The sequence below is a fragment of the Pomacea canaliculata genome, linkage group LG8 (genome assembly GCF_003073045.1).
Source record: "Pomacea canaliculata isolate SZHN2017 linkage group LG8, ASM307304v1, whole genome shotgun sequence".
Taxonomy (NCBI): Eukaryota; Metazoa; Mollusca; class Gastropoda; order Architaenioglossa; family Ampullariidae; genus Pomacea; species Pomacea canaliculata.
The window spans coordinates 16,931,012-16,950,319 of record NC_037597.1 but is presented as its reverse complement, the minus strand read 5'-3'; the positions used below and the strand labels follow the sequence as shown (position 1 = coordinate 16,950,319).

Below are 19,308 nucleotides of genomic sequence, written 5' to 3'. Positions count from 1 at the left end.
ACCCTATGAACTACAATGTCGTAATATGTCTTTAATTGTAAATTATAATTTGCATATTTATTTGATTTGCTTACTGCATATTGTAACTTAATCGCCTATGTTTATCTCTATTACTTAATTTTTAACAGACGCATGCTTTCGCGACATTTGCATTGTCAACATTCTTTCCATTTTTACATCGCTGGAGAGATCTTTAGGTCGATGACAACGACAGTATGGACTCATGCCACTCCCTCCCAGGTATGTAGCAGGGTAGGATGTATCAAATCATAGAAAGACCCTGCGCAAAAAGGTTGGTGAATCTCTTTGTGTCGTGTATAGCAGAGTTTTTGGTACTGAGATTGATCATCAACACCAACTACAAATTTCCACTTTTTCGTGTTTGGTGTGTTGATACTGAATTTTGACGATATCGGTCGACTGCTGTTGAAACTACTTTAGCAAGTATTACACGTTAGTCAAAAGATTCAGAGCCGCTTCCTTATCCAAGGTTTTGTCATAACCTGCTGTGAACTTTCATAGGGAAAATCGCCTTTTTTGTTACAGCAGCTTTTGTGCTGAACAAGATGGGCCCGCTTATCAGGCGATTAATTTATTGTTTACTAGTTTCAGCGTCAGAGACACATTTTAAAAATTGTGTACATTTCTTATTACCAATGAAAAAAAAAAAAAATACAGTCTCATGTTGTACACCAATAGGATTTTCTTTATAACATTTGTGTTGTGTTGTTCAATTTAATTGAGAAGGTGGACATAACTTTCTTTCTAGTTCTACTTAATGTGTTTATATACACTTGGGAAGTCCACATTTTTTTCTTTTAATAAACTGATTAGCTCTATTGTGCTATTTTTGTTTCACAGAATGTTTTTTTCTGCTGAGTGGTTTAGGCTTTACTATTTGGTGAGTGAGTATTTAATAATTTATAACAACCGTTGAAACTCATTTAAAACAAAAAATACTGCAAGTAGTCTAAAGTAATCATTTGTTATTGATTTTAATTTTCCAGATTTCTTTCTAACTTATTTTTTTTTCAATTTTTTGCAGGTGTAAGAGTTAGACGGGGAGACGTAGCAGGTTTGGAGTGTAATAATATTGTTTAGTAGATCAGAGTGTGTTGAAGAAAAACCAGATCAGTCATGCCATTCAAGTGGAGATTAAAGAAGACAAGAAGCTATGAGATTTCTTCCAAGAACTCTTTTATTGTTGGCGTGTACCTTCTGGATAATTCTTTCTTGGAATGTACCTTGAATTCCGAAAGCACTGGTCAGGAATGCCTAGACAGCATTGCCCAAAGAATAGAACTTACAGAGGTACAGTACAAAATTTCTGTGGATTGTTTGTTTTATTTTAAATAAGTCTCTTTTAATAAACAAAACAGTAAAACTTTTAATGAAAGTTTTGGCATTACTGGAGTAAAATATATATTGACTTTTGATAAATTCTTTGAGTTTAGAGGGTAAGTTCGTTCTAACCTTTAACCAATAGATGAAAGTAAAAAGTTTTGTGTTTGGCATATTTCATAACTATTTGAGTAAAAGTGCTAAATATATCTTCTATAAATATTGTTGCCACTTTTTCTATGTTGTTCTAGACATACTACTTTGGCCTTCGATTTGTTACAAAGAAGCTGCAGTTTCACTGGATTGATTTGGAAAGGCCATTGAAAAGACAGCTTGACAAATATGCTCAACCGTCATGCCACCCACATTGTCTATACTTTGGTGTCATGTTCTACGTTGCATGTGCACATAAAATCAGCGATGAAGTTGCAAGGTGAATGCTTTTATAACTTTGAAAAAAGTAGTGTTATTTTAGATTCATTTGTGATAACTGCAACACAAAGATCTGTTTTGAAAAGGGGCAGTTCTAGTAAAGGGTATCAGAGGAATTTTGTTTGTTCTGTGGACCAGTAATTCAGTGTGATTTTGCTCAATTACAAAGTGCCAGTTCTATCATATACAGTGATGGCTTATTCCCTGAGTTGAAGGATTTGACCAGGGAATTGGTTTAGCATCAATATACCTTTTGCAGAGAACACTTTTAAAACAATGAAGACTTTTCATTCGGCTGTGATGCCCGTCTCTAAAGCATACATATAAATCATATTTATATTTATTTACATAAGCCATTTACAACAGAAAACTAAACTAAAAGTAATGTTAAAGATTGTCCAGATTGTGTTAAACCTAATGACATTTTGGACAAAGTAAAGGTTGAGTTGCTGGTGCTATAGACACACACACTTATCATTTCTAATTCTTAGCTTATTTGTTCAGTATTTTGCATCTGCATTTCATTTGTTTTCTCTTAATGTGACATGAGTATTCATAAAATGTAACATTTTTACAGTTTTAATTATAAAAAAGATTATTGAAATTATAAAAAAATATCTTAGATACCACTACTACCTGCAGCTGAAGAATGACATCATCGATGGCCGTTTACCTTGTTCAGTTGAGCAGGCGATCAGGCTAGCAGCATTTACTTTGCAGGGTGAGAGTCTTTTTATTACATTTTTATTAATCAGCTTTATTAGGTTTCCTTAACTACTCCAACTGTAATCTCATGGTCAATTTTTGAACTTTCACTTGATTTGAGTCTAACTTATTTTAGGTATGGTGTCAGTAAAGCAGAATACTCTGACAGCTCACATTTGCACAAAGTTTTGCCTGAATTAAGGATTAAAAAATTTTGTTGCAACAATACTTTTGCTACCCATTCACTCTCTTTGTGCTACTTCGTCACTCCCTTTCTTTCTCTCCCCTCTCTCCCTGGTGCCACCTTCCTCTTACTCTCAATCGCATAGGATATTTGTTCTTCTTAAAATGATGTATGGCACAGTTTCTTCTGCTGAGGATATATCATTACAAAGGCAAAAAAAAAAAAAATAAGTATGCTTTGTAGCACGTACCTTTGGAGCATTCCTGAAAGATTTGGTGGGGATAGGACAGAGGGGACAGAATCTAGGATGAGAGACACACATACACACACAATCTTTCTAGTTATAGTTTTTATACAAGGCTGGTACATTTCATAAAAAATGAATTTTGAGTCCTCTTGTCCTTATTGCTTATGTTGACATTTTCATCCTTATGATGTATCTCATGAAAATGGTTGTATTAAATGTACTTGATTTAGTTTAACTGGAAAACAGAAGTATGTAGGCTGTGTACTACTGTGAGTTTTATGACTACTATGTTTTCAGTGGAATTTGGTGATCATGAACAGGACAAATATACTGTTGAATACTTCAAAGATTGCCATTTGCTTCCAAAGGTATTGTAATGGTTTGGTGTGTGTGTGTGAATTATAGAGTGCACATGCATGTTGACGTTCATTTTAATATAACTCTGACCAAAAAATTTCACTGGTGTCAAGAAAGCTAGCTTACAAATAACACTTTTATTTATAAATTATCTGTAAATAAATAGTTCATCCTGTTTAATGAGCAGAGAAGTATTGTATCCATTACTATAGTATTCCTTAGTACAGAAATCAATATTCTTTACAAATGACTGTGATGCATTCTTGTTACCTTTTGTCTGTCAGTCTTTTGATAATTTACTAGTATCTGCTGCCAGAGGTAACTGTTTATTTGATAATGATTTCTGTTCATCTTTAATGTTCAACTTTAAATATTTATTTTGTTGCTTGGTTAAGTTTCCCTTTAAACAGCTTTTATGGCATTGCTAGAGGACAGAATTGTTTTCTTTAGTTCCTTGGATTTTTGTTTGTTTGTGGTTATCCTGTTTCAAAATTCTTATGAAAATCAAGTAGTAAAACAGTGTATATTGTCTGACAGCACAGGAATAGATGTGTTCTCACCTTGTAGGCATATTCTGTTATTTTATCACCAGGTAATATTCCTAAAAATATTAAAGACTTCAGAGATCACAGGAATCTAAAATTATTTTCATGTTCATCTTGTACACATGTTCTGTTATTTTATTACTAATATTCCTATATATATGAACCCATTTATTCTGGAGGTTCAAATTTGAAATTTATGTGTGTGACCAACAGATTTATGGAGCAAGCTTTTTTTTTTTTTTTTTTGAGGGGAAAGGAGGGGGCAGATATGAAGGAGGGAAAGAAGATAAACCAATTGTTGTTAAGTGAAGAGGGAAATAAAATTTGGTTGCATGCTTTCTGGTTCTTTACCCTTTCCTCCATCTCTTTTTCTGTGGGACTGGTTGCAAATTTGTTCCTGCTTCCATTTTTCTTAAACCACTCTCTTCTTCCTTTTTGCTTTTTAACGAGTAAATTGTGTTCAGAAACCTTATTAGAATATTTGTAGTTAGTATACAATTTTGTACTTAACAATGGTAAATAAGTATATATTCACTGTAAACAATAATTCTTGTAAAGTGTCTTGATACTGAAAAGCAAAGACAGGAAACAGTTTTATTGTCTTCATCCCCTCCATCTCTTTTTCTGAGATATCAGTCATTTGTAGTGAAGGAAGAGATAGAAGTTGCCACCATGTAACTTTCTAAACAAACAAATCCTATCCACTTTCTTGCCACACTCTTGCTTTATATAAATTAGATATTTTTTTTTCTTTGAAAGATACTACTTCACAAAGCCTGAGTGAAAACCTGTTCTGTTTATGACATTTTTAAACATCACTTATCTGGGATTTGGGAGGACGTCAAAATGCTATTTTTCATATCACAGATCGGGCAAGGTCTTATTAGGGTTAGCATATAATCAAAGCTCGGTCAGTGATGTCATAATAATAATGTATTGTGCTTTTCTTTAAAAAAAAAAGTTAAAAATTGACTGCACATTTTTGTAATATGTTAATGACAGAACTATAATCTGCTAACTTTGCTTCAAATCTTTTAATATTATACTTGACTTGGGTTAGCCATCAATAGTTTAAGAAATTTAAGTTTATGTTGTTAAATACTATAATGATGGTACATGTTAGAGGCAATTTCATCTAAAATTTTGTACAGCAGTCAGATTTCAGAGAGTTAATTGAGAATTTCTTTTGGTACGTTTGACAATTTTGAGTGATTTCTGGTTTAATTTTTGCTGTTTGATCTTGTAGAATATGACCAAAGATGATGCAACTTACACAGACCTTCTTGGGGAAGTGATGGCAGCTCATGCAAGTCTTCAGGGTCTTCCATCTGCTCGTGCAGAGATTCAGTACATCAAAGATGTGCTTTTGATGGATGGCTATGGCTGTGATTACTATGTGGCCAAGGTAGATTTAAACATTGAGAGTGGGAGAACATTTTTAAAAAGTATGGCTTATATAGTTTTTCTTACCACTTTTTTGTTTTTTGGTTTTATTTGCTTCATTTATTTAGACCTGGGCCCATTCATTTAAAAGCCCATTCTGTATCATTATGGCATGCTTAGAGTTAAGAGTTTGAGTTGTATATTTAGTTTATCTTTCTATTTATTTTAGGCCTCTGCTTTTGTCTGTTAAGATACATTGCTGTTGTCTTCAATGAGAGCAATGCAGATGATTTGGATTGATCATTTATTTAATTTTTTTACAGGATGAATCAAGAAAAGATTTGTACTTGGGAACATCCTATGCTGGTGTCTTTGCAAGATACCTTGATGGACAGCCTACAGTTTATTACAGGTAATTAGATAAATCATATGTTAATAGTTTTGTGTTTATTTACTAACCTTTAATGACTTAAGTGCAGTATAATGTGAGATTAATGTGTTTTCTATCTTGGAAAAACATCTTGTTTAGACAGATTTCATGTAGAGCATTTCCTGTAGATGCTGAGACAGATTTTAGGGCTAAGCCTAGAAAGACATGAAATTCAGCTTAAAGTTGTTTGGAATATTAGGCTTTTACTAATTTTTTTGAAAAATATGTACCAAATTTTTAATTAACTTGTGTTAAAAAATCATATTATTTAACATCTCTTAAGACCACAGCCAGTGTAGGAACATATGCTGGGATTTAGTCAGAGAACGTTACTCTTTGGACATTGCAAGCAATGAGATTTTGAGCTCTTTGAAATATGGGGTTGGTAACTGTTGTGTTCAAAGGCTTGTATCTCAGAAGTTGCTTGCTCAGATTTGGGAAATAAGTATTTTTTATAGAGCATAAATATTGATTTGAAAACAATTTTGCACTCAGGTTAGCCTTTAAGTCATGCTCATTTTTTTTTCGTTTCTTGACAGGTGGCCTGAGATTGCTCGCCTAACTCAAAATAAAAAGGCTTTTGAGATAGACACTTCAAAAAGTTCAGTGCAGTTCCAAATGGTAAGAGTTAAATTTACCTTTATATTTGATTATGATGTAAGGAAATGATGAAAGGCTTAACACCCTATGACTTCACTATAAGCATTGTATCTAGCAAAGTCTGTGCAAGCATGTGCTGTGTGGTTGGTTACCTGGTTACTAATGTTTATCCAGATAAGAATTTATGAGGAATCAGAAGTTTGCAGTCATGCATCTTTATGCTATAAAACTTGATCTCTTCCCAGATTTGCAGAAGTGCTATTTTGGTATAATTTTGTGTATAGGAAGACACAGAGACAGCCAAATATGTATGTCGCCTTGGACAACTGCAGCATAAGTTTTACAAATCCAGTCGCAGCAATCTCAGGTTTGTTTTTAATTTACGCTCGTTTTCTTTGCCTAACATTATTTTTGATAGCTCATAAAGATTTTAAATTATACGTGAAAGAAATGGAGACAGAAATCATAAACATTCAAGTAATAGGGATAATATAACTTAAATACCTTAAATTTATTAGAATGTGTATTCTTTTGAGTGAGAAGATATAGGATCAAACAACTTTTTTTAGTCTGGCTGTGGTTTATGTGAAGATATTTTAAGTATAGGAAGCACCAAACTGATTTCTTATGTTTCTTTCTTATGTGTGGCTATTATTCAGCCTTTGTTATTTTGTTACTTTCATTTTGTTAACTACTGCAAAGAAACTTTGTCTTGTAACTCATAACAAAATGCATGTCTGTGCACATATTTATTTGTTTAAAATTTTACCTTCTCTTTTTAATATTTCAGACCTTATTTATTTTGAATGTTTCTGCATCTTGCATGAATAGATTTTTTTTTGTTTTGTTTTAGTTCCTTTAATCAGCTTGCTTAAAGCATCATGGTATTAGCTAATTTTAAATGCTTTTCAGTCAATCACTAAATAATAAATTTTTGGTAGTTTCAGTTCAAGAACACTGATTTAACAAAGAAATTTGAGGACATAATTAACACTCAGACTGCCTATAAAATAATCCAAAGCCAAATTTTAACAAAAAGTCTTTTTAAGGTGTTCTGCATATAGACATTTTTAATTTTCAACAAGAAGTTGTTAAATTTTTTTTTTAATTCTTCAATCCAGATGAGTGACAAGATCTGAGTATATTTAGAAGAAAGCATATTTATCCAAATTATTGTTTTTTAGATCTGTTTTAAAGTCAAGAAATTGTGTACAGACCATTTTCACTAGAGTAGCCTGATGTTTTTTGTTAAGGAGGAACAAATAATAATAAAAATGAGCAAAAATAACTCGTAAGTATTGTTTCAGTAAATGATCTTTAATCTGCAGTGACTTACCAGAGTGTTAGCAGAAAGTTGTGTTGATAAGGCTAACTCTGAGCAGCAGTATAATTCACTCCATGGAACTGAAGAGCATGTAGATTTTTCTGCATTATGTTTGTGTTGAATCTTTTCCTGCATGGCATCTCTTTCAGTGGAAGCATGGAGGATGTGAGTCTCATCGACACTGACAGCACGCTCTTTCAGTAAGCACTTAAGTAGGGCCCGTTCCTTTTCATGTACCCTGATTGTACATAAATAACTTTTCCTTTCTGTCTCAGAACTGGTGTATATTTTTATGAATAACTTAATATTTATATGTTGCATATTAGTTTAAACACATGGAATACTAATATTTAAAATAATGAAAGTATAGTTATTATGCACTGTTATTTGTTAAAAATATTTGTGTGTGTGTGTGTGTGTATAAAACGATAAAATGATTTTTTTCAAGATGTTGAGCTATGTGTAAATACAGATGCAGACTAGTTTCCTTAAAATTACTTATTAGCTTAACAAACACATAACTCTTCAACAGAAAGTTTAGGTTGTTTAGCTGGACAGCAAGCAGTTCTATTTTATTTCTCTCCAGCTTCCTCTGCAAAATCACTTGAGTTGTGTTTTATTTTATTGGTGAATGCAAATTTGGTATTTAGGCAGCTGGTATTTGGTGAACATGTCAATATAATTGTTTATTTGCTTAGAGATTCATTAGTGTTTGCTTGAATCCTTATTGCATGTCTTAACGTGATGGATCTTGCACAAAACTAGTGCATGTCTTTTAAAGAGCTGTATCTTATAGATTTTTGTTTGTTTTTAATGATAAATTATAGCACTATTATTAAAACCTCCTTTGCTTTAGCGGAATTCATTAAAGGATTTAATGGAAGATTACTTCAAGAGAGAATTGTTTTCAAGCATTCAAGCCGCAAAACTAGCTGAAATGTATCTGGCTGTGAATTGCTTACATGCATTACAGAAAGAGAAATAACAATTAGATTCATATGTTTATCCATCTAAGCTTCTTGAACAACAGCAGTTTTTAATCTGATTTCATCATAAAATTCAGCTAGTTTAACATTTATATTTGTTTCTTTTCAGGGATAACCATCAAGCACAGATAACACAGGCAGAGACAACACAAGAGCTGGTCAGTGTCAGTCATTGGATAGTCCACAGATACTGTTCATCAGAAATCCTTTTTAACTGAGATTGATTTTAGTGTATCTATTCATGCTTGTAGAAAGAGGCATTATTCTGTAACCAGGGCAGCAGCTTGGTTTACATTTTATTGGGTCTTGAGACTAAGGAAAACAGGGGGACTGTAGCTTACGTTTGAGTAATAAAAATTTTTTTGGTTTTGACCCTGTCGAAGGAAGTGTGAATGAATTACTTTTTAAGAGAAACGCTATAATATTAAGTACCTGAAAGCCATCCATGATATGACAGCCACTATGCAAGCAGATTGACATATTCAAAAGTGCCTAAGGAAACTTTTGAATTTCCTACCAGGTGTGGAGCATGGCCACCTCTTGTGGTACACGCGCGCGCACACACACACACACAGACATTCTTGTGGCTTGACCATGTGATACAGCACAGTACCCCCCCCCCCCCGACCCCCAAATCCCACTTTCAACCACTGTAGGTTGACCAACACTAGTCAACCAGTACAGGTCAACAGAGCAAACTGAACTGAACATTGTCATACATTTTTGTTGCATATAGATCAAGATAATTTATTACTTTAAAGGCTATTTTGTCTTTTTATGAGAGTAAACATGACATTTGCTAGCTATTCCTTTATTTATTTTAGACTCAGTCCCAGACCTCCCTTGTCTACCAGCAAGATCAACGCATAACTCAAGGTATGTTTAATTCATGTGTTCTCATTTTATTCTTAGTTTACTTTAAGATAACCTTCAGATCACTATGGTTTGATAGGGCTTAACTTAATTAACACTGCACTGTTAATGTGAACTTTGGATTCCATTTCATCTTTGTTTTGCTAGCCAAGATTCAACTCTGAATTCTTTATGTTACTGGTCCGGTCAAAGTTAGTCTTTGCTGCTGGTGGTTAAAGTCACATTAACTTTTGCAGATGCCCCTCAGACAGTCACAACTCACGATTACTACCGCCACTCACAGCAGAGCCTGGACAGTGCCTTGTCGGAAGTGCAGCAGCATTTTCAGCAGCAGCAGCAGCTGCAGCACAGTCAGAGTGACATTATCATCAATGGCAGTGTCTACACAGTCAGCACTCCATCTCAAGCAACCTCAACCACCTCAGTGCCTCAGGCTGATCCGGTGTATGTGAACAGGGCTGCCCTTCTACCAGCATACAGACCAAGTCCTGACTATGAAACTGTTATGAGGCAGAGAATAGCTCATCAGGTGCAGATTCAGGTATTAAGTTGTCTTTTTCTTTTTTTTAACCTTCAGCTGAAGAAAATAGTGGAATAAATTTTTGTCTGTGAATCAGGGTTTTTCACTCTTCTCCCTCTCTGAACTTCCCTTTTCCATTCACATCTACACATAGATTCATTTTAGATATGGTTTTTTGATGTTTCTTGGTGTAAGAATGTTTCCAATTTTTGCTTATTTTCTATGCAGGAAACTACTCAGAACCTAGGCAGCTCGCACGTCTACTCTTACTCAGAGGGAATGTCCTACAGTCAACCTGAAATTCATCAGTCGGGGTTGCAGCCTGTCTATGCAGAAGAGGGCAACTATGTCAATGCTGCTGCCATACGTAGCTATAACCACAACATCTATGCCAACGTGTTTCACGATGGACATAGCTATTATGCTCACCGCGGAGGTTCTGGGGCAGTTGGTGAACGCGGAATGAACTTAGCTGTGCATGCTACCTACAGTTCTCCTGAACTTAATGTCCAGCCTCACCAGACAGAACAATACCCATCTGGCTCCAACAGTGAGACTCTTATCAGTGCTGAATACCACTACAGGCCACCACCTCCTTACCCTCGCACCAGCAGCAGTACCCCTGACCTAGCCATACAGGCCAGTCTCCCTTCTGTTGTGACAAACCAACCAGATCTTGTTGCTTCTCAACCTCTGCTCTCTGGTGATGGTCAAACCACAGAAAGTAATATCGGCACAGGACAGCTACAGTATAGCAGCAGTGTGGAACAGGTGCCTGTGACTTCCACAGAAAGCCATAGGGATAATGTTGCAGAAAGTGTTGTCTCGCATTTGAGCCATCTTCAAGTGACTCACCCAGCTCTGGATCAGGAGGACACTTCTAGTGAACACTCTTGTACAACATTCCATGCACGGGAGTCAGATGAAAGTTCAGATGAGGTCAGCCACAATGCAAACTGGCAAAGTAAGGCCAAAATCCACATTCGGATGCTAGATCCCAAAGAAGCTCCACCTCAATCAAAGACAAAAGAAGTTGCAACTTTAAGGGAGAGCTTTCGTCGGATGATGATTGCAAGATCTGGATCAGTGCGGAGTTCTCGCAGAAGCATGCGTGAGTCTAGTGAGGCAAAGTCTCTGACAGATTCAGTGAATCTCATGACTGTCAGCGAGCAGTTGTCTGAAAGTTACACTTTTCCAGCATCCAAATCTGTTCCTGGAATGTCTATTCCACCTGATGTTCTTAAACACAGCAGCATTCTTGTACCTCCAGAAAACTCTCCAGATATGCAAGAGATGCTGGAGAAGTTGGGAGATCCCCCACCATATCCAGGTACGAGACCAGCAGATGAGCAGGCTCTCTCAGAGCTGGTATCGTCTTGTAATGTACAGAATGACCTTTCAAGAGTTGTGCCAGCCCCAAGTATCATGCAGATGGTAGCAATAGTGCCAGAGAAATCAGGTATAGATTCTGGTCAAGATGGAGAGAGACATCAGCAAACAAATAAAGAACCTTGCACCACCAAATCTGTTTCAAGTGCAGCAACTGCAGAGCATGGGAATAAAGAAGAAGAGCAGGAGAATGATAATGCTGCCGATTCTGGCAGTGATTCTGATTTAGAGAGTGTGAGTATGACTTACTTATACACGTCTTTTTTTTGTAGAGGAGAGAGGAGGTATGGATTTGTTTTTTTTTTTCTTTATGGCAGTTGCATGATGGATATCTGGGTAGTGCTTTTAATTTCACATGCATTTATTCATGCATTTGTAAATAAGTCTTTCCTAGACGAAACATAATTAAAAACGAATATATGGGTCAGCACTTGATTCACTCAGTTAATTCATTTCACTGTATGTGCTACTATTAAATGTTTAATTTTCTGCCTTGTATGTTAAGCTTTGTTTTTAGTCCTGTGAACACAACACATGAAGCTCCCTGGGAAAGTGCACTTTATAAATTTAATCATTATTATTATTATTGTAATCATCCATTAAATATACAGTTACTTCTTTTAGTCTTGTTACTGGTAATGACAGAAAGTGTAGTTAAATAAGTACTTTCAGCAGTTTGCATTTTATTCAGTTTTGTTAAACATTATTTATTTACAATTATATTTGCAGAGTGGCACAGTTAGGGCTCTGAACATGGGGCCTCTTAAAATGGCTGCCATGAATGGCCTGACACTGTCACGTTCAATGGTCATGGCTCTCATGAACGATGACACCAGGGCACCCAAAGATGAAAGGGTACAACATGTTCAAATATAACATTGACAAATAGTTTAAGAACTGAATAGTTTACCTTGTCAAGGTTGTGGAAACAGGAAGCAGAGCCCAGTCCTCTCACCTTTTACTTTCTCCAAAGATGGTTATTAGGTTCATTCTGTTGTGCAATATGGAGATTTCCAGTACAGTATCAATATTGACCAATCTTTTGACCAGTCATTGAGTTAGAGAAGCAGGCATTGCCTTGATTTTCTAAAACATGTCTCTTACTGATGATTACATGTTTTTTTCCTCACTATCCAAAGTGATTTATAATATTTTAACACAAGAAAGACAAACGACTTATTTGTGATCTCCACCTGCAAAGCATAATATATTATAATATAATTCTGCATATGCTTGATATTATACAGTAGGCAGTGCTACTAAACGTAATGCTTAAGGGCATCACTAGTATGTTTTAAGTTTGTTTTATTTTTTTTTTATTTGTATTTCATGAAAGTGTATTGTGATAAATAATTGAAATTAAGGTGCTTTAATATATTTCAGAGGAAGATTCTTGAGAGCAAGATTTCAGAAGGTCAGATATTTATTGAATTTGAAGAGATACCAAAGAAGGCATCAGGCCTAGAATGTAGCATAGCCAAAGCTCCCCATAACCAGCCAAGAAATCGATTCAAAGATGTGCTGCCTTATGATGCGACACGTGTCAAACTTAACCCAAGAAAAGACAACCCAGATGGTTATATCAATGCTTCTCACATCAAGGTATAATAATAATTCTTGTTTGTTAGGTTTGCTGTGACATTCTTTTTGAAATGAATAGAATTTTAGAGAGCATGATAAATAAAGATGCCTACCTTCTTGTCCTTCGTTTATGATACCAGCAATGGCAATGACCAGTGAGTTTATGAAAGCAATGCTACTTTTTTTAGCATTAAATAAGTAATCTGCTTTCAGTGGGTGGGGCAGTCATTTTGCATACCAAAAGAAATATGCCAAATAATGTTGATTTCTCAATTTCTAGTTGTCTTTAGCAGACTAACCATTAAGAAAATGTCATCAAAAACGTTTTTGAGGCAAAAGTAAGGTACAAGTAAAGACATATGAGACTTGAAGCAGCTACCATCAGAAAGCAGGAAATCCATACTTTTCTTTCCATGATGCAACTGTGTAAAAAATGTCATGGAAAGCTTATTCTTTGCATCTTACTCCATTGGTTTCAAAAAATTGATTGTTTAGCATCTACAGAAGTTTCAGGTAAATAGTAGACTTCCTGCTGCTGTTAGATTTTATAACAAGAAAATAGCTTTAGCATTTCCAAATGTTTTAAATGTGGGGCACTTGCTTACTTAAAAGGGTACTTGTTTTTTTCACAACCAAGTCAGGGAGGGTCTAAGTTATTGTAAAGGTTTATTTGTGCATTGAGATGAATGCCTGGTTTGCAGCTGTCTGCCGCCAACAATGCGTGGTGGTTTATTGCAACACAAGCTCCTCTTAAAGAGACTGTACTGGATTTCTGGCAGATGGTGTGGGAACAAGAAGTGGATGTTATTGCTATGCTTACTGCATTTGAGGTAGTTGTGTTTTTCATTGTCTTTGATGTTGCAGTCTCATTTTCATATAGGTTTAAAGATAGTGTTTTTTTAGATGTGTTTTCATGTGTGGATCTCTTAACAACCTTGATCTATGATATGGTTGAATCAATTGAGAATTGTGGAAAGTGACAAGACACCATTTAAAACAATACACCTGTGAAAGAAAGAGATGGTTTTATTTTGTTAATAATGATAACTCTTCTCTTGAAATTTGATTATTAGAGAAAACTATATTTTGTACTTGTGTGGATAAAAGTATGTTCTTTTTTTTATAGGAGCTTGGAAAGCAAAAGTGTTTTGTGTACTGGCCTCAAGAAACTGGTTCTCACCATGTGCAAAAATATGGAGATGTATGCACTATTAGTACTACTTTATATCTAGATGGATATTTAGAAAAAGTTTATATACAGGCATCTGAAATGAATCTTTGAAATGAATCTAGATTTTTTTTTTTTTAAAACAGCAGTCATCATTGTCCAATCAAAACCTGTATCACTTGTTTATAGTCTTAAACATATGAGAACCACTAATCCTAGGTGTTTATTGTAATTCTTCTTTGTTGAATTTTTCATTGTGATAGTTGTCTCTACTCTTCATTCTGTATGTTGGGGTTTTTTTTGTTTTTGTTTTTTTGGTGATGCTGTCCATTGAAAGTGATCCTTTGCTGTATTCATTACTATAGTTTGAAGTGGAGCTACAGTTCATGCACGATTCACTGTGTTACCTGACAAGTGGAATCATGGTGAGGCACATGCCCAGCCGCAAGGAGAAGATGGTGTGGCACCTACAGTACACAGACTGGCCTGACCATGGCTGTCCAGAAGACACATATGGCTTTCTTGGTGGGTGGTGAACATTTCAGCTGCTAATAGTCATAGTGTTATGATGCTTTAATAAGTGATTGCATCTGTTTAGTTTGTTGTGATTTTAGGCTTCAGCCTTCATTGTAGAGCCTTTGTATACGTACATTCAGGTATGGATGTGCATACATATGTGCATGGATAAGTAAGTGCACTTCCTTTTAATGGAGGGATGACCATTTGTACCATTTTATGATTTGGTTTCTTGCATCACAGAAGATAGTAAACAAACACATCTCAAACTTTAAAGTACACATCTCACTCAACTGTAAAATTGTGTACATTTATAGGGTTTTTGGATGAGGTGGATTCGGTGTCTCGGCTGGCTGAGAGTGAGGAGGGAAGTGGAAAAAAGACACCAGTTGTGATTCACTGCAGTGCTGGCGTGGGACGCACTGGTGTGGTGGTCTTAACCATGGTCATGAAGTGGTGTTTGGAGCACAATAATGTGAGTTAATTTTCACAAGACTAGAAATTTTATCCATGTCAAATATTAAGATGACTTAAGTGATTATTGTTGCTTACAGTAGGTTTCAGAGTACCAACTTTCATTATTTCACACGTATCATACTTCAAGCTGTTTGTGAATATGTTGGTGAGATTGTTTGAAATAAAGCCATGCTGTGTATGTTATGTTTTTATTTTACCAGAGTGTTGACCTGCCCAAGGCACTCAGTGGAATCCGCAATCAACGAATGCATATGGTTCAGACTCTTGGCCAGTATCAGTTTATCCATGACACACTCATTCAGTATCTTAAGAACACACGTCTTATCTAAAGCATTCCTTTACAGTTGCTCTAGTGTCATTATTTTGTTGTCAAGAAGCTCATTGGTCATCGAGCCTGTAGGAATGTTTGTGAAGTATAAAAGTCTTTCATATTTTTTTTCCTTATGGCATATACTGTAATTAAATTTTCCACTTCTGTACATTTTGAAGCAGATTTATAGCGTGTGAATGGTTAGTGCATTGCACAATGGTGTCAGTGTGGGCCATAGAAAAGAATGGTGCAGCACCTATAGCTTAGGCTCCAGCCTCATCTTACTGACAGAAGCCAGATGCACATCATGGTGGCAGGTTGTAACTCAAAGATAAAATGTTTTGCTGCTATGCTTTTATACTGCTATGATATGCACCTTGTGCCTATTGATACAGCTGTGGATCTGGGCCCTGGCAAGTTCCAATGATTGATCCTAACAATATTTGAATGCCTAATTGTTCTTAAATTCCAAAAGGCGCATTATCTTTTTGAAGACTGATTCCCGAGACTTATGTTTTGACTGGGTCCTGTAACCATTTAGTTTTCTTGCAGGTGACCCTGCTCTCTGCATTTATTAATTAATTTTTTTTTTAACGAAGTCAGTGTTCTATGCAAACAGCATGATATACATTTGTATGCTCAACTGGTTTCTAAAATGATTTTGATGGTGATCTGAACAAACTTAAAGTTTTCTTATTTCATTTATTGTAAGAACAAGTTTGCCTATGCAAAAGTAAACTATAGTATTTCACAACAATGGAGCTGTGTTCGGTAATGTCACAGTTTGTGTGTTCTTTGAATATTTTATAGTTTTAGACTATTGGCAGAGTATGCATAGCTGTGATGATGCTTTTTAGTACAGTAAAAAGATCTGAATAAGGAGCAGGGTAACAACTAGGGGGATTGAGTGTGTTCTTGAAGAATTAGGATTTGTGCTGTGTAGTAACTCGGAGGTTCCTGTGTGCCACATATCTGGTAAAATAAGTATTTGCAGTGCCTTCAAAAGCTGCTTGCTCATTGTAGGTTAGCTGGTTGGCATTTTGAGAAATAATGTGATAACAATAGAGAGGTAACATAATTTTAACATTTTCATAATTTAACTAAAGAAGCAGTGATTTGATTAAACATGTTTGGATATTAAGAGTAGCTTTTGTGGTGTAAATTTTCTTTCAATGATACTACAAAAGCATTGGTGATTTACAAAAAGACCATAATGTTGTGATCCACTGAAAGAGATAAATGTATAAAAACTGTTCTGTAGACATTTAGAAAATGTTAATCTTATTCATTGAAGTTATGCTCAGCATGTTTTTATTATGTTAATCAGTACTTAGTTAAATTGTCAATATAAAGTAACCCTATGTTGAATATTTATGAAAAACCTAAAGAATTTTTACTTTGATTCCATGAACATTCAGATTCATCTTTTAAGTTTCCTTTCGTGTGATCTGTGGACTTTTGATACCTCATAGGAAATCAAATTAGGTGTAGTTTTAAAGAAGTTATTGCTGTAGTTTAAATCTAGTTTGTCTATTTTAACTCTTAAAAAATACCTGTCACTGCAACATGCATTACAACTCCCAACTATTGGAGAGGTGACTTTTTTAAAACTGAGGTGTTTGCCACATCATGAATATACTCTTAACTGACATTAATGTGATTATGTACAATAGGAATATGTGCACATACTTTTGAAATACTCAGGCAATGAAACGTGATGATAATGTATAGAGAAAAATAAAAAAACAATTTTCTATAAACGGACATGTACATGCTAGTCTTGTTTCTTAATGTGATTTTTTTTCTGTTGTATTTTTTTTTTTGAGGAGTAATGTCATGTTTTAGTGATACGATTATTGTGGGGAAATCAGTATGAGTTTGTTTTGATGAACACCAAAGATGTGTAATTGTGTACACAACTTTTTTTTTTCCCACTGAAAGACTTGAGGGTTGATATATCTAGTCAAGACAGTTTTCTCTGGGAGATTTGTTTACGTCAGCTTATTTCACAGTTTTCATGCTTTGTGATTTTTAAAAATCTTGCTTTCAGATTTGTGTTCATGCTATATTTTTTTTATACGAAAGTAATTTGTGCCTGCAGAGGGTGGAGCAAGAGATTAAAAAACAGTTTTCTGTCCATTGTCAGCAGGGGCAATTATTTTATCTTCTTCCTAGCCAAGATTTTGGTTCTGGCTCTTAATAGTTTCACAATTTTTTCAAAAGAATATCAATGTCCTCTATATTCTATATTGTTAAAATTCTTCATAAAATAAATAGTCCTGGAAAGGAACAGGGGAAACGATAAGGATGGCTATCATGATACAATAATCCACTTCAAACGCATGACTCTTCGGCAACATTTGTATCAAGACAAATTACCAGATGTTAAGAACTTCACTAAATCCTAAGGTCTGATGATCATGTACATTTTAAATAGCTGTATTGCATGCTGGTTTGTATTTGGTGATACTGCTTGACTGACAAGCAGGCATGGATTGTGCTTTTGCCGTACCTTGTACATAAGTGTAGCAAGTGGGAGATGCCAGAGGCAATGTTGTATTGATAAAAGGTAGATGATGATATGTTAATATTTGTAGAAGGAATAGGTTCACTGCTTCATATTATCTTGATATTGTTCTGCAGGAAGATTTTATTACAGGTTCTGCTATTAGCCATTTAATGTTGCCTTATTGTGTGCTGTAAATTTTTTAAGCTTGCACTTAATGTTTTCATGAAAGCTTGAAGAAACTTATGAGAATTATATTCCTTGATAAGCATACCATATGCAAATCTTGTTTGTCTGCTTTTTGCAGTTCATGATAAAAGTCTAAATGATCTAGAGAAGCCAAAAACAAGCAAACAAAATATCCAACAAATAGTATTGTCTAAAAGCTGGCCAAAACAACCTAGTATTATAATGGACTAGTTGTCATTTGGTGCTAAGCTGCAACTTATTTCTGACATTTTTCTCAGTCCCAGTCCATCACAAAGTATGTCTATTCATAGTGAAGTCCCAGTTGTGCAGCTGATTTGTTTTTTTGTCGCATGCATGCAGTTGTGTGCCTAAAGTGAACCAGAAAGGAAGGGAAGAGAGAGAGAGTGCTGGTCCCTGTTCATGTTGGCTGCTCATTTGTTTCATTTTCATCGTCTGAAGTATTCATGTTGCAATTTATTTTCAATTATAACCAGGCAAATAGTTTGCAAATTCTTGTCCTGAAGCTGTACAGAAATCGTTAATTTCTGAGGAAAGAAGCTTTTTTGTTTTTATGGACTAATGTTGTGTTCAAATTGTATTTCATTATCAGATTAATTAGAATAAAACAATTGCAAGCTGTGCAACAAAACCAATTATAACTGCAGCAGGCAGTAAGCTTCCCTCAGGTACATTTACGTGACATCTTGGACTAGTGTTTTAAACTGTAGGGTCTCACCATATTGTTGTCTTCTCACACTTATATGACTGCAAGGGTCTTAGTAACTGAAGCAGTCACACAAAAAAAAAATCTTGTTGCATATGTTGCAACAGGCCTTCATATACAGTTGAGTGCTATATTTATCTCATGATGGCAGCTACTATTCTTTCTCCACTGGATTCAGCTCACTTACCAATGCGAGGACATTTTCCTGGATAATCTATAACCTTTATTCATTGCATGTAAGTTATTTTTGTAACTTTCACAAAGATAAATGGTTCATGTGAACTTTGGGTTTGAGTGGTGTGCTTTGCTTAATCTATTTCTGTACCCCAGATCAGAGTTACATTTCTTTAATTCGTCTGTTTTATCATTGAAAGACAATTTTAAATTGCAAGTGCTTGTATTTAGTTCATAGTATATGTAGATCTCATTATGTCTTGTTTATCATGTTTCCAAAACCTGTGGTATTAAATGGTGGTATTAAGAAGTGTTTGCATTTGAACTTGGCAAAACTTTTGCATGTA

At 35.0% G+C, this 19,308-nt stretch overlaps 1 protein-coding gene across 2 annotated transcripts; it reads left to right on the top strand.

Moving 5' to 3' along the window:
- Positions 1-160: 160 nt before the first annotated feature.
- Positions 161-19,272, top strand: LOC112569949 (tyrosine-protein phosphatase non-receptor type 14-like). Of its 2 annotated transcripts, XM_025248065.1 has the most exons (21): positions 161-240; positions 1,046-1,311; positions 1,593-1,774; positions 2,397-2,494; positions 3,207-3,277; positions 5,058-5,216; positions 5,518-5,606; positions 6,164-6,245; positions 6,509-6,591; positions 7,698-7,748; positions 8,644-8,692; positions 9,359-9,410; positions 9,644-9,948; positions 10,156-11,550; positions 12,046-12,171; positions 12,700-12,918; positions 13,599-13,727; positions 14,024-14,098; positions 14,431-14,590; positions 14,899-15,056; positions 15,259-19,272. In XM_025248065.1, exons 2-21 carry the CDS (start codon positions 1,138-1,140, stop codon positions 15,385-15,387), a joined length of 3,786 nt encoding a protein of 1,261 aa, XP_025103850.1. In that variant the 5' UTR covers positions 161-240; positions 1,046-1,137; the 3' UTR covers positions 15,388-19,272. The 2 variants fall into 2 exon arrangements, with proteins under 2 accessions (XP_025103850.1, XP_025103851.1); XM_025248066.1 differs by lacking the exon at positions 7,698-7,748.
- Positions 19,273-19,308: the final 36 nt, after the last annotated feature.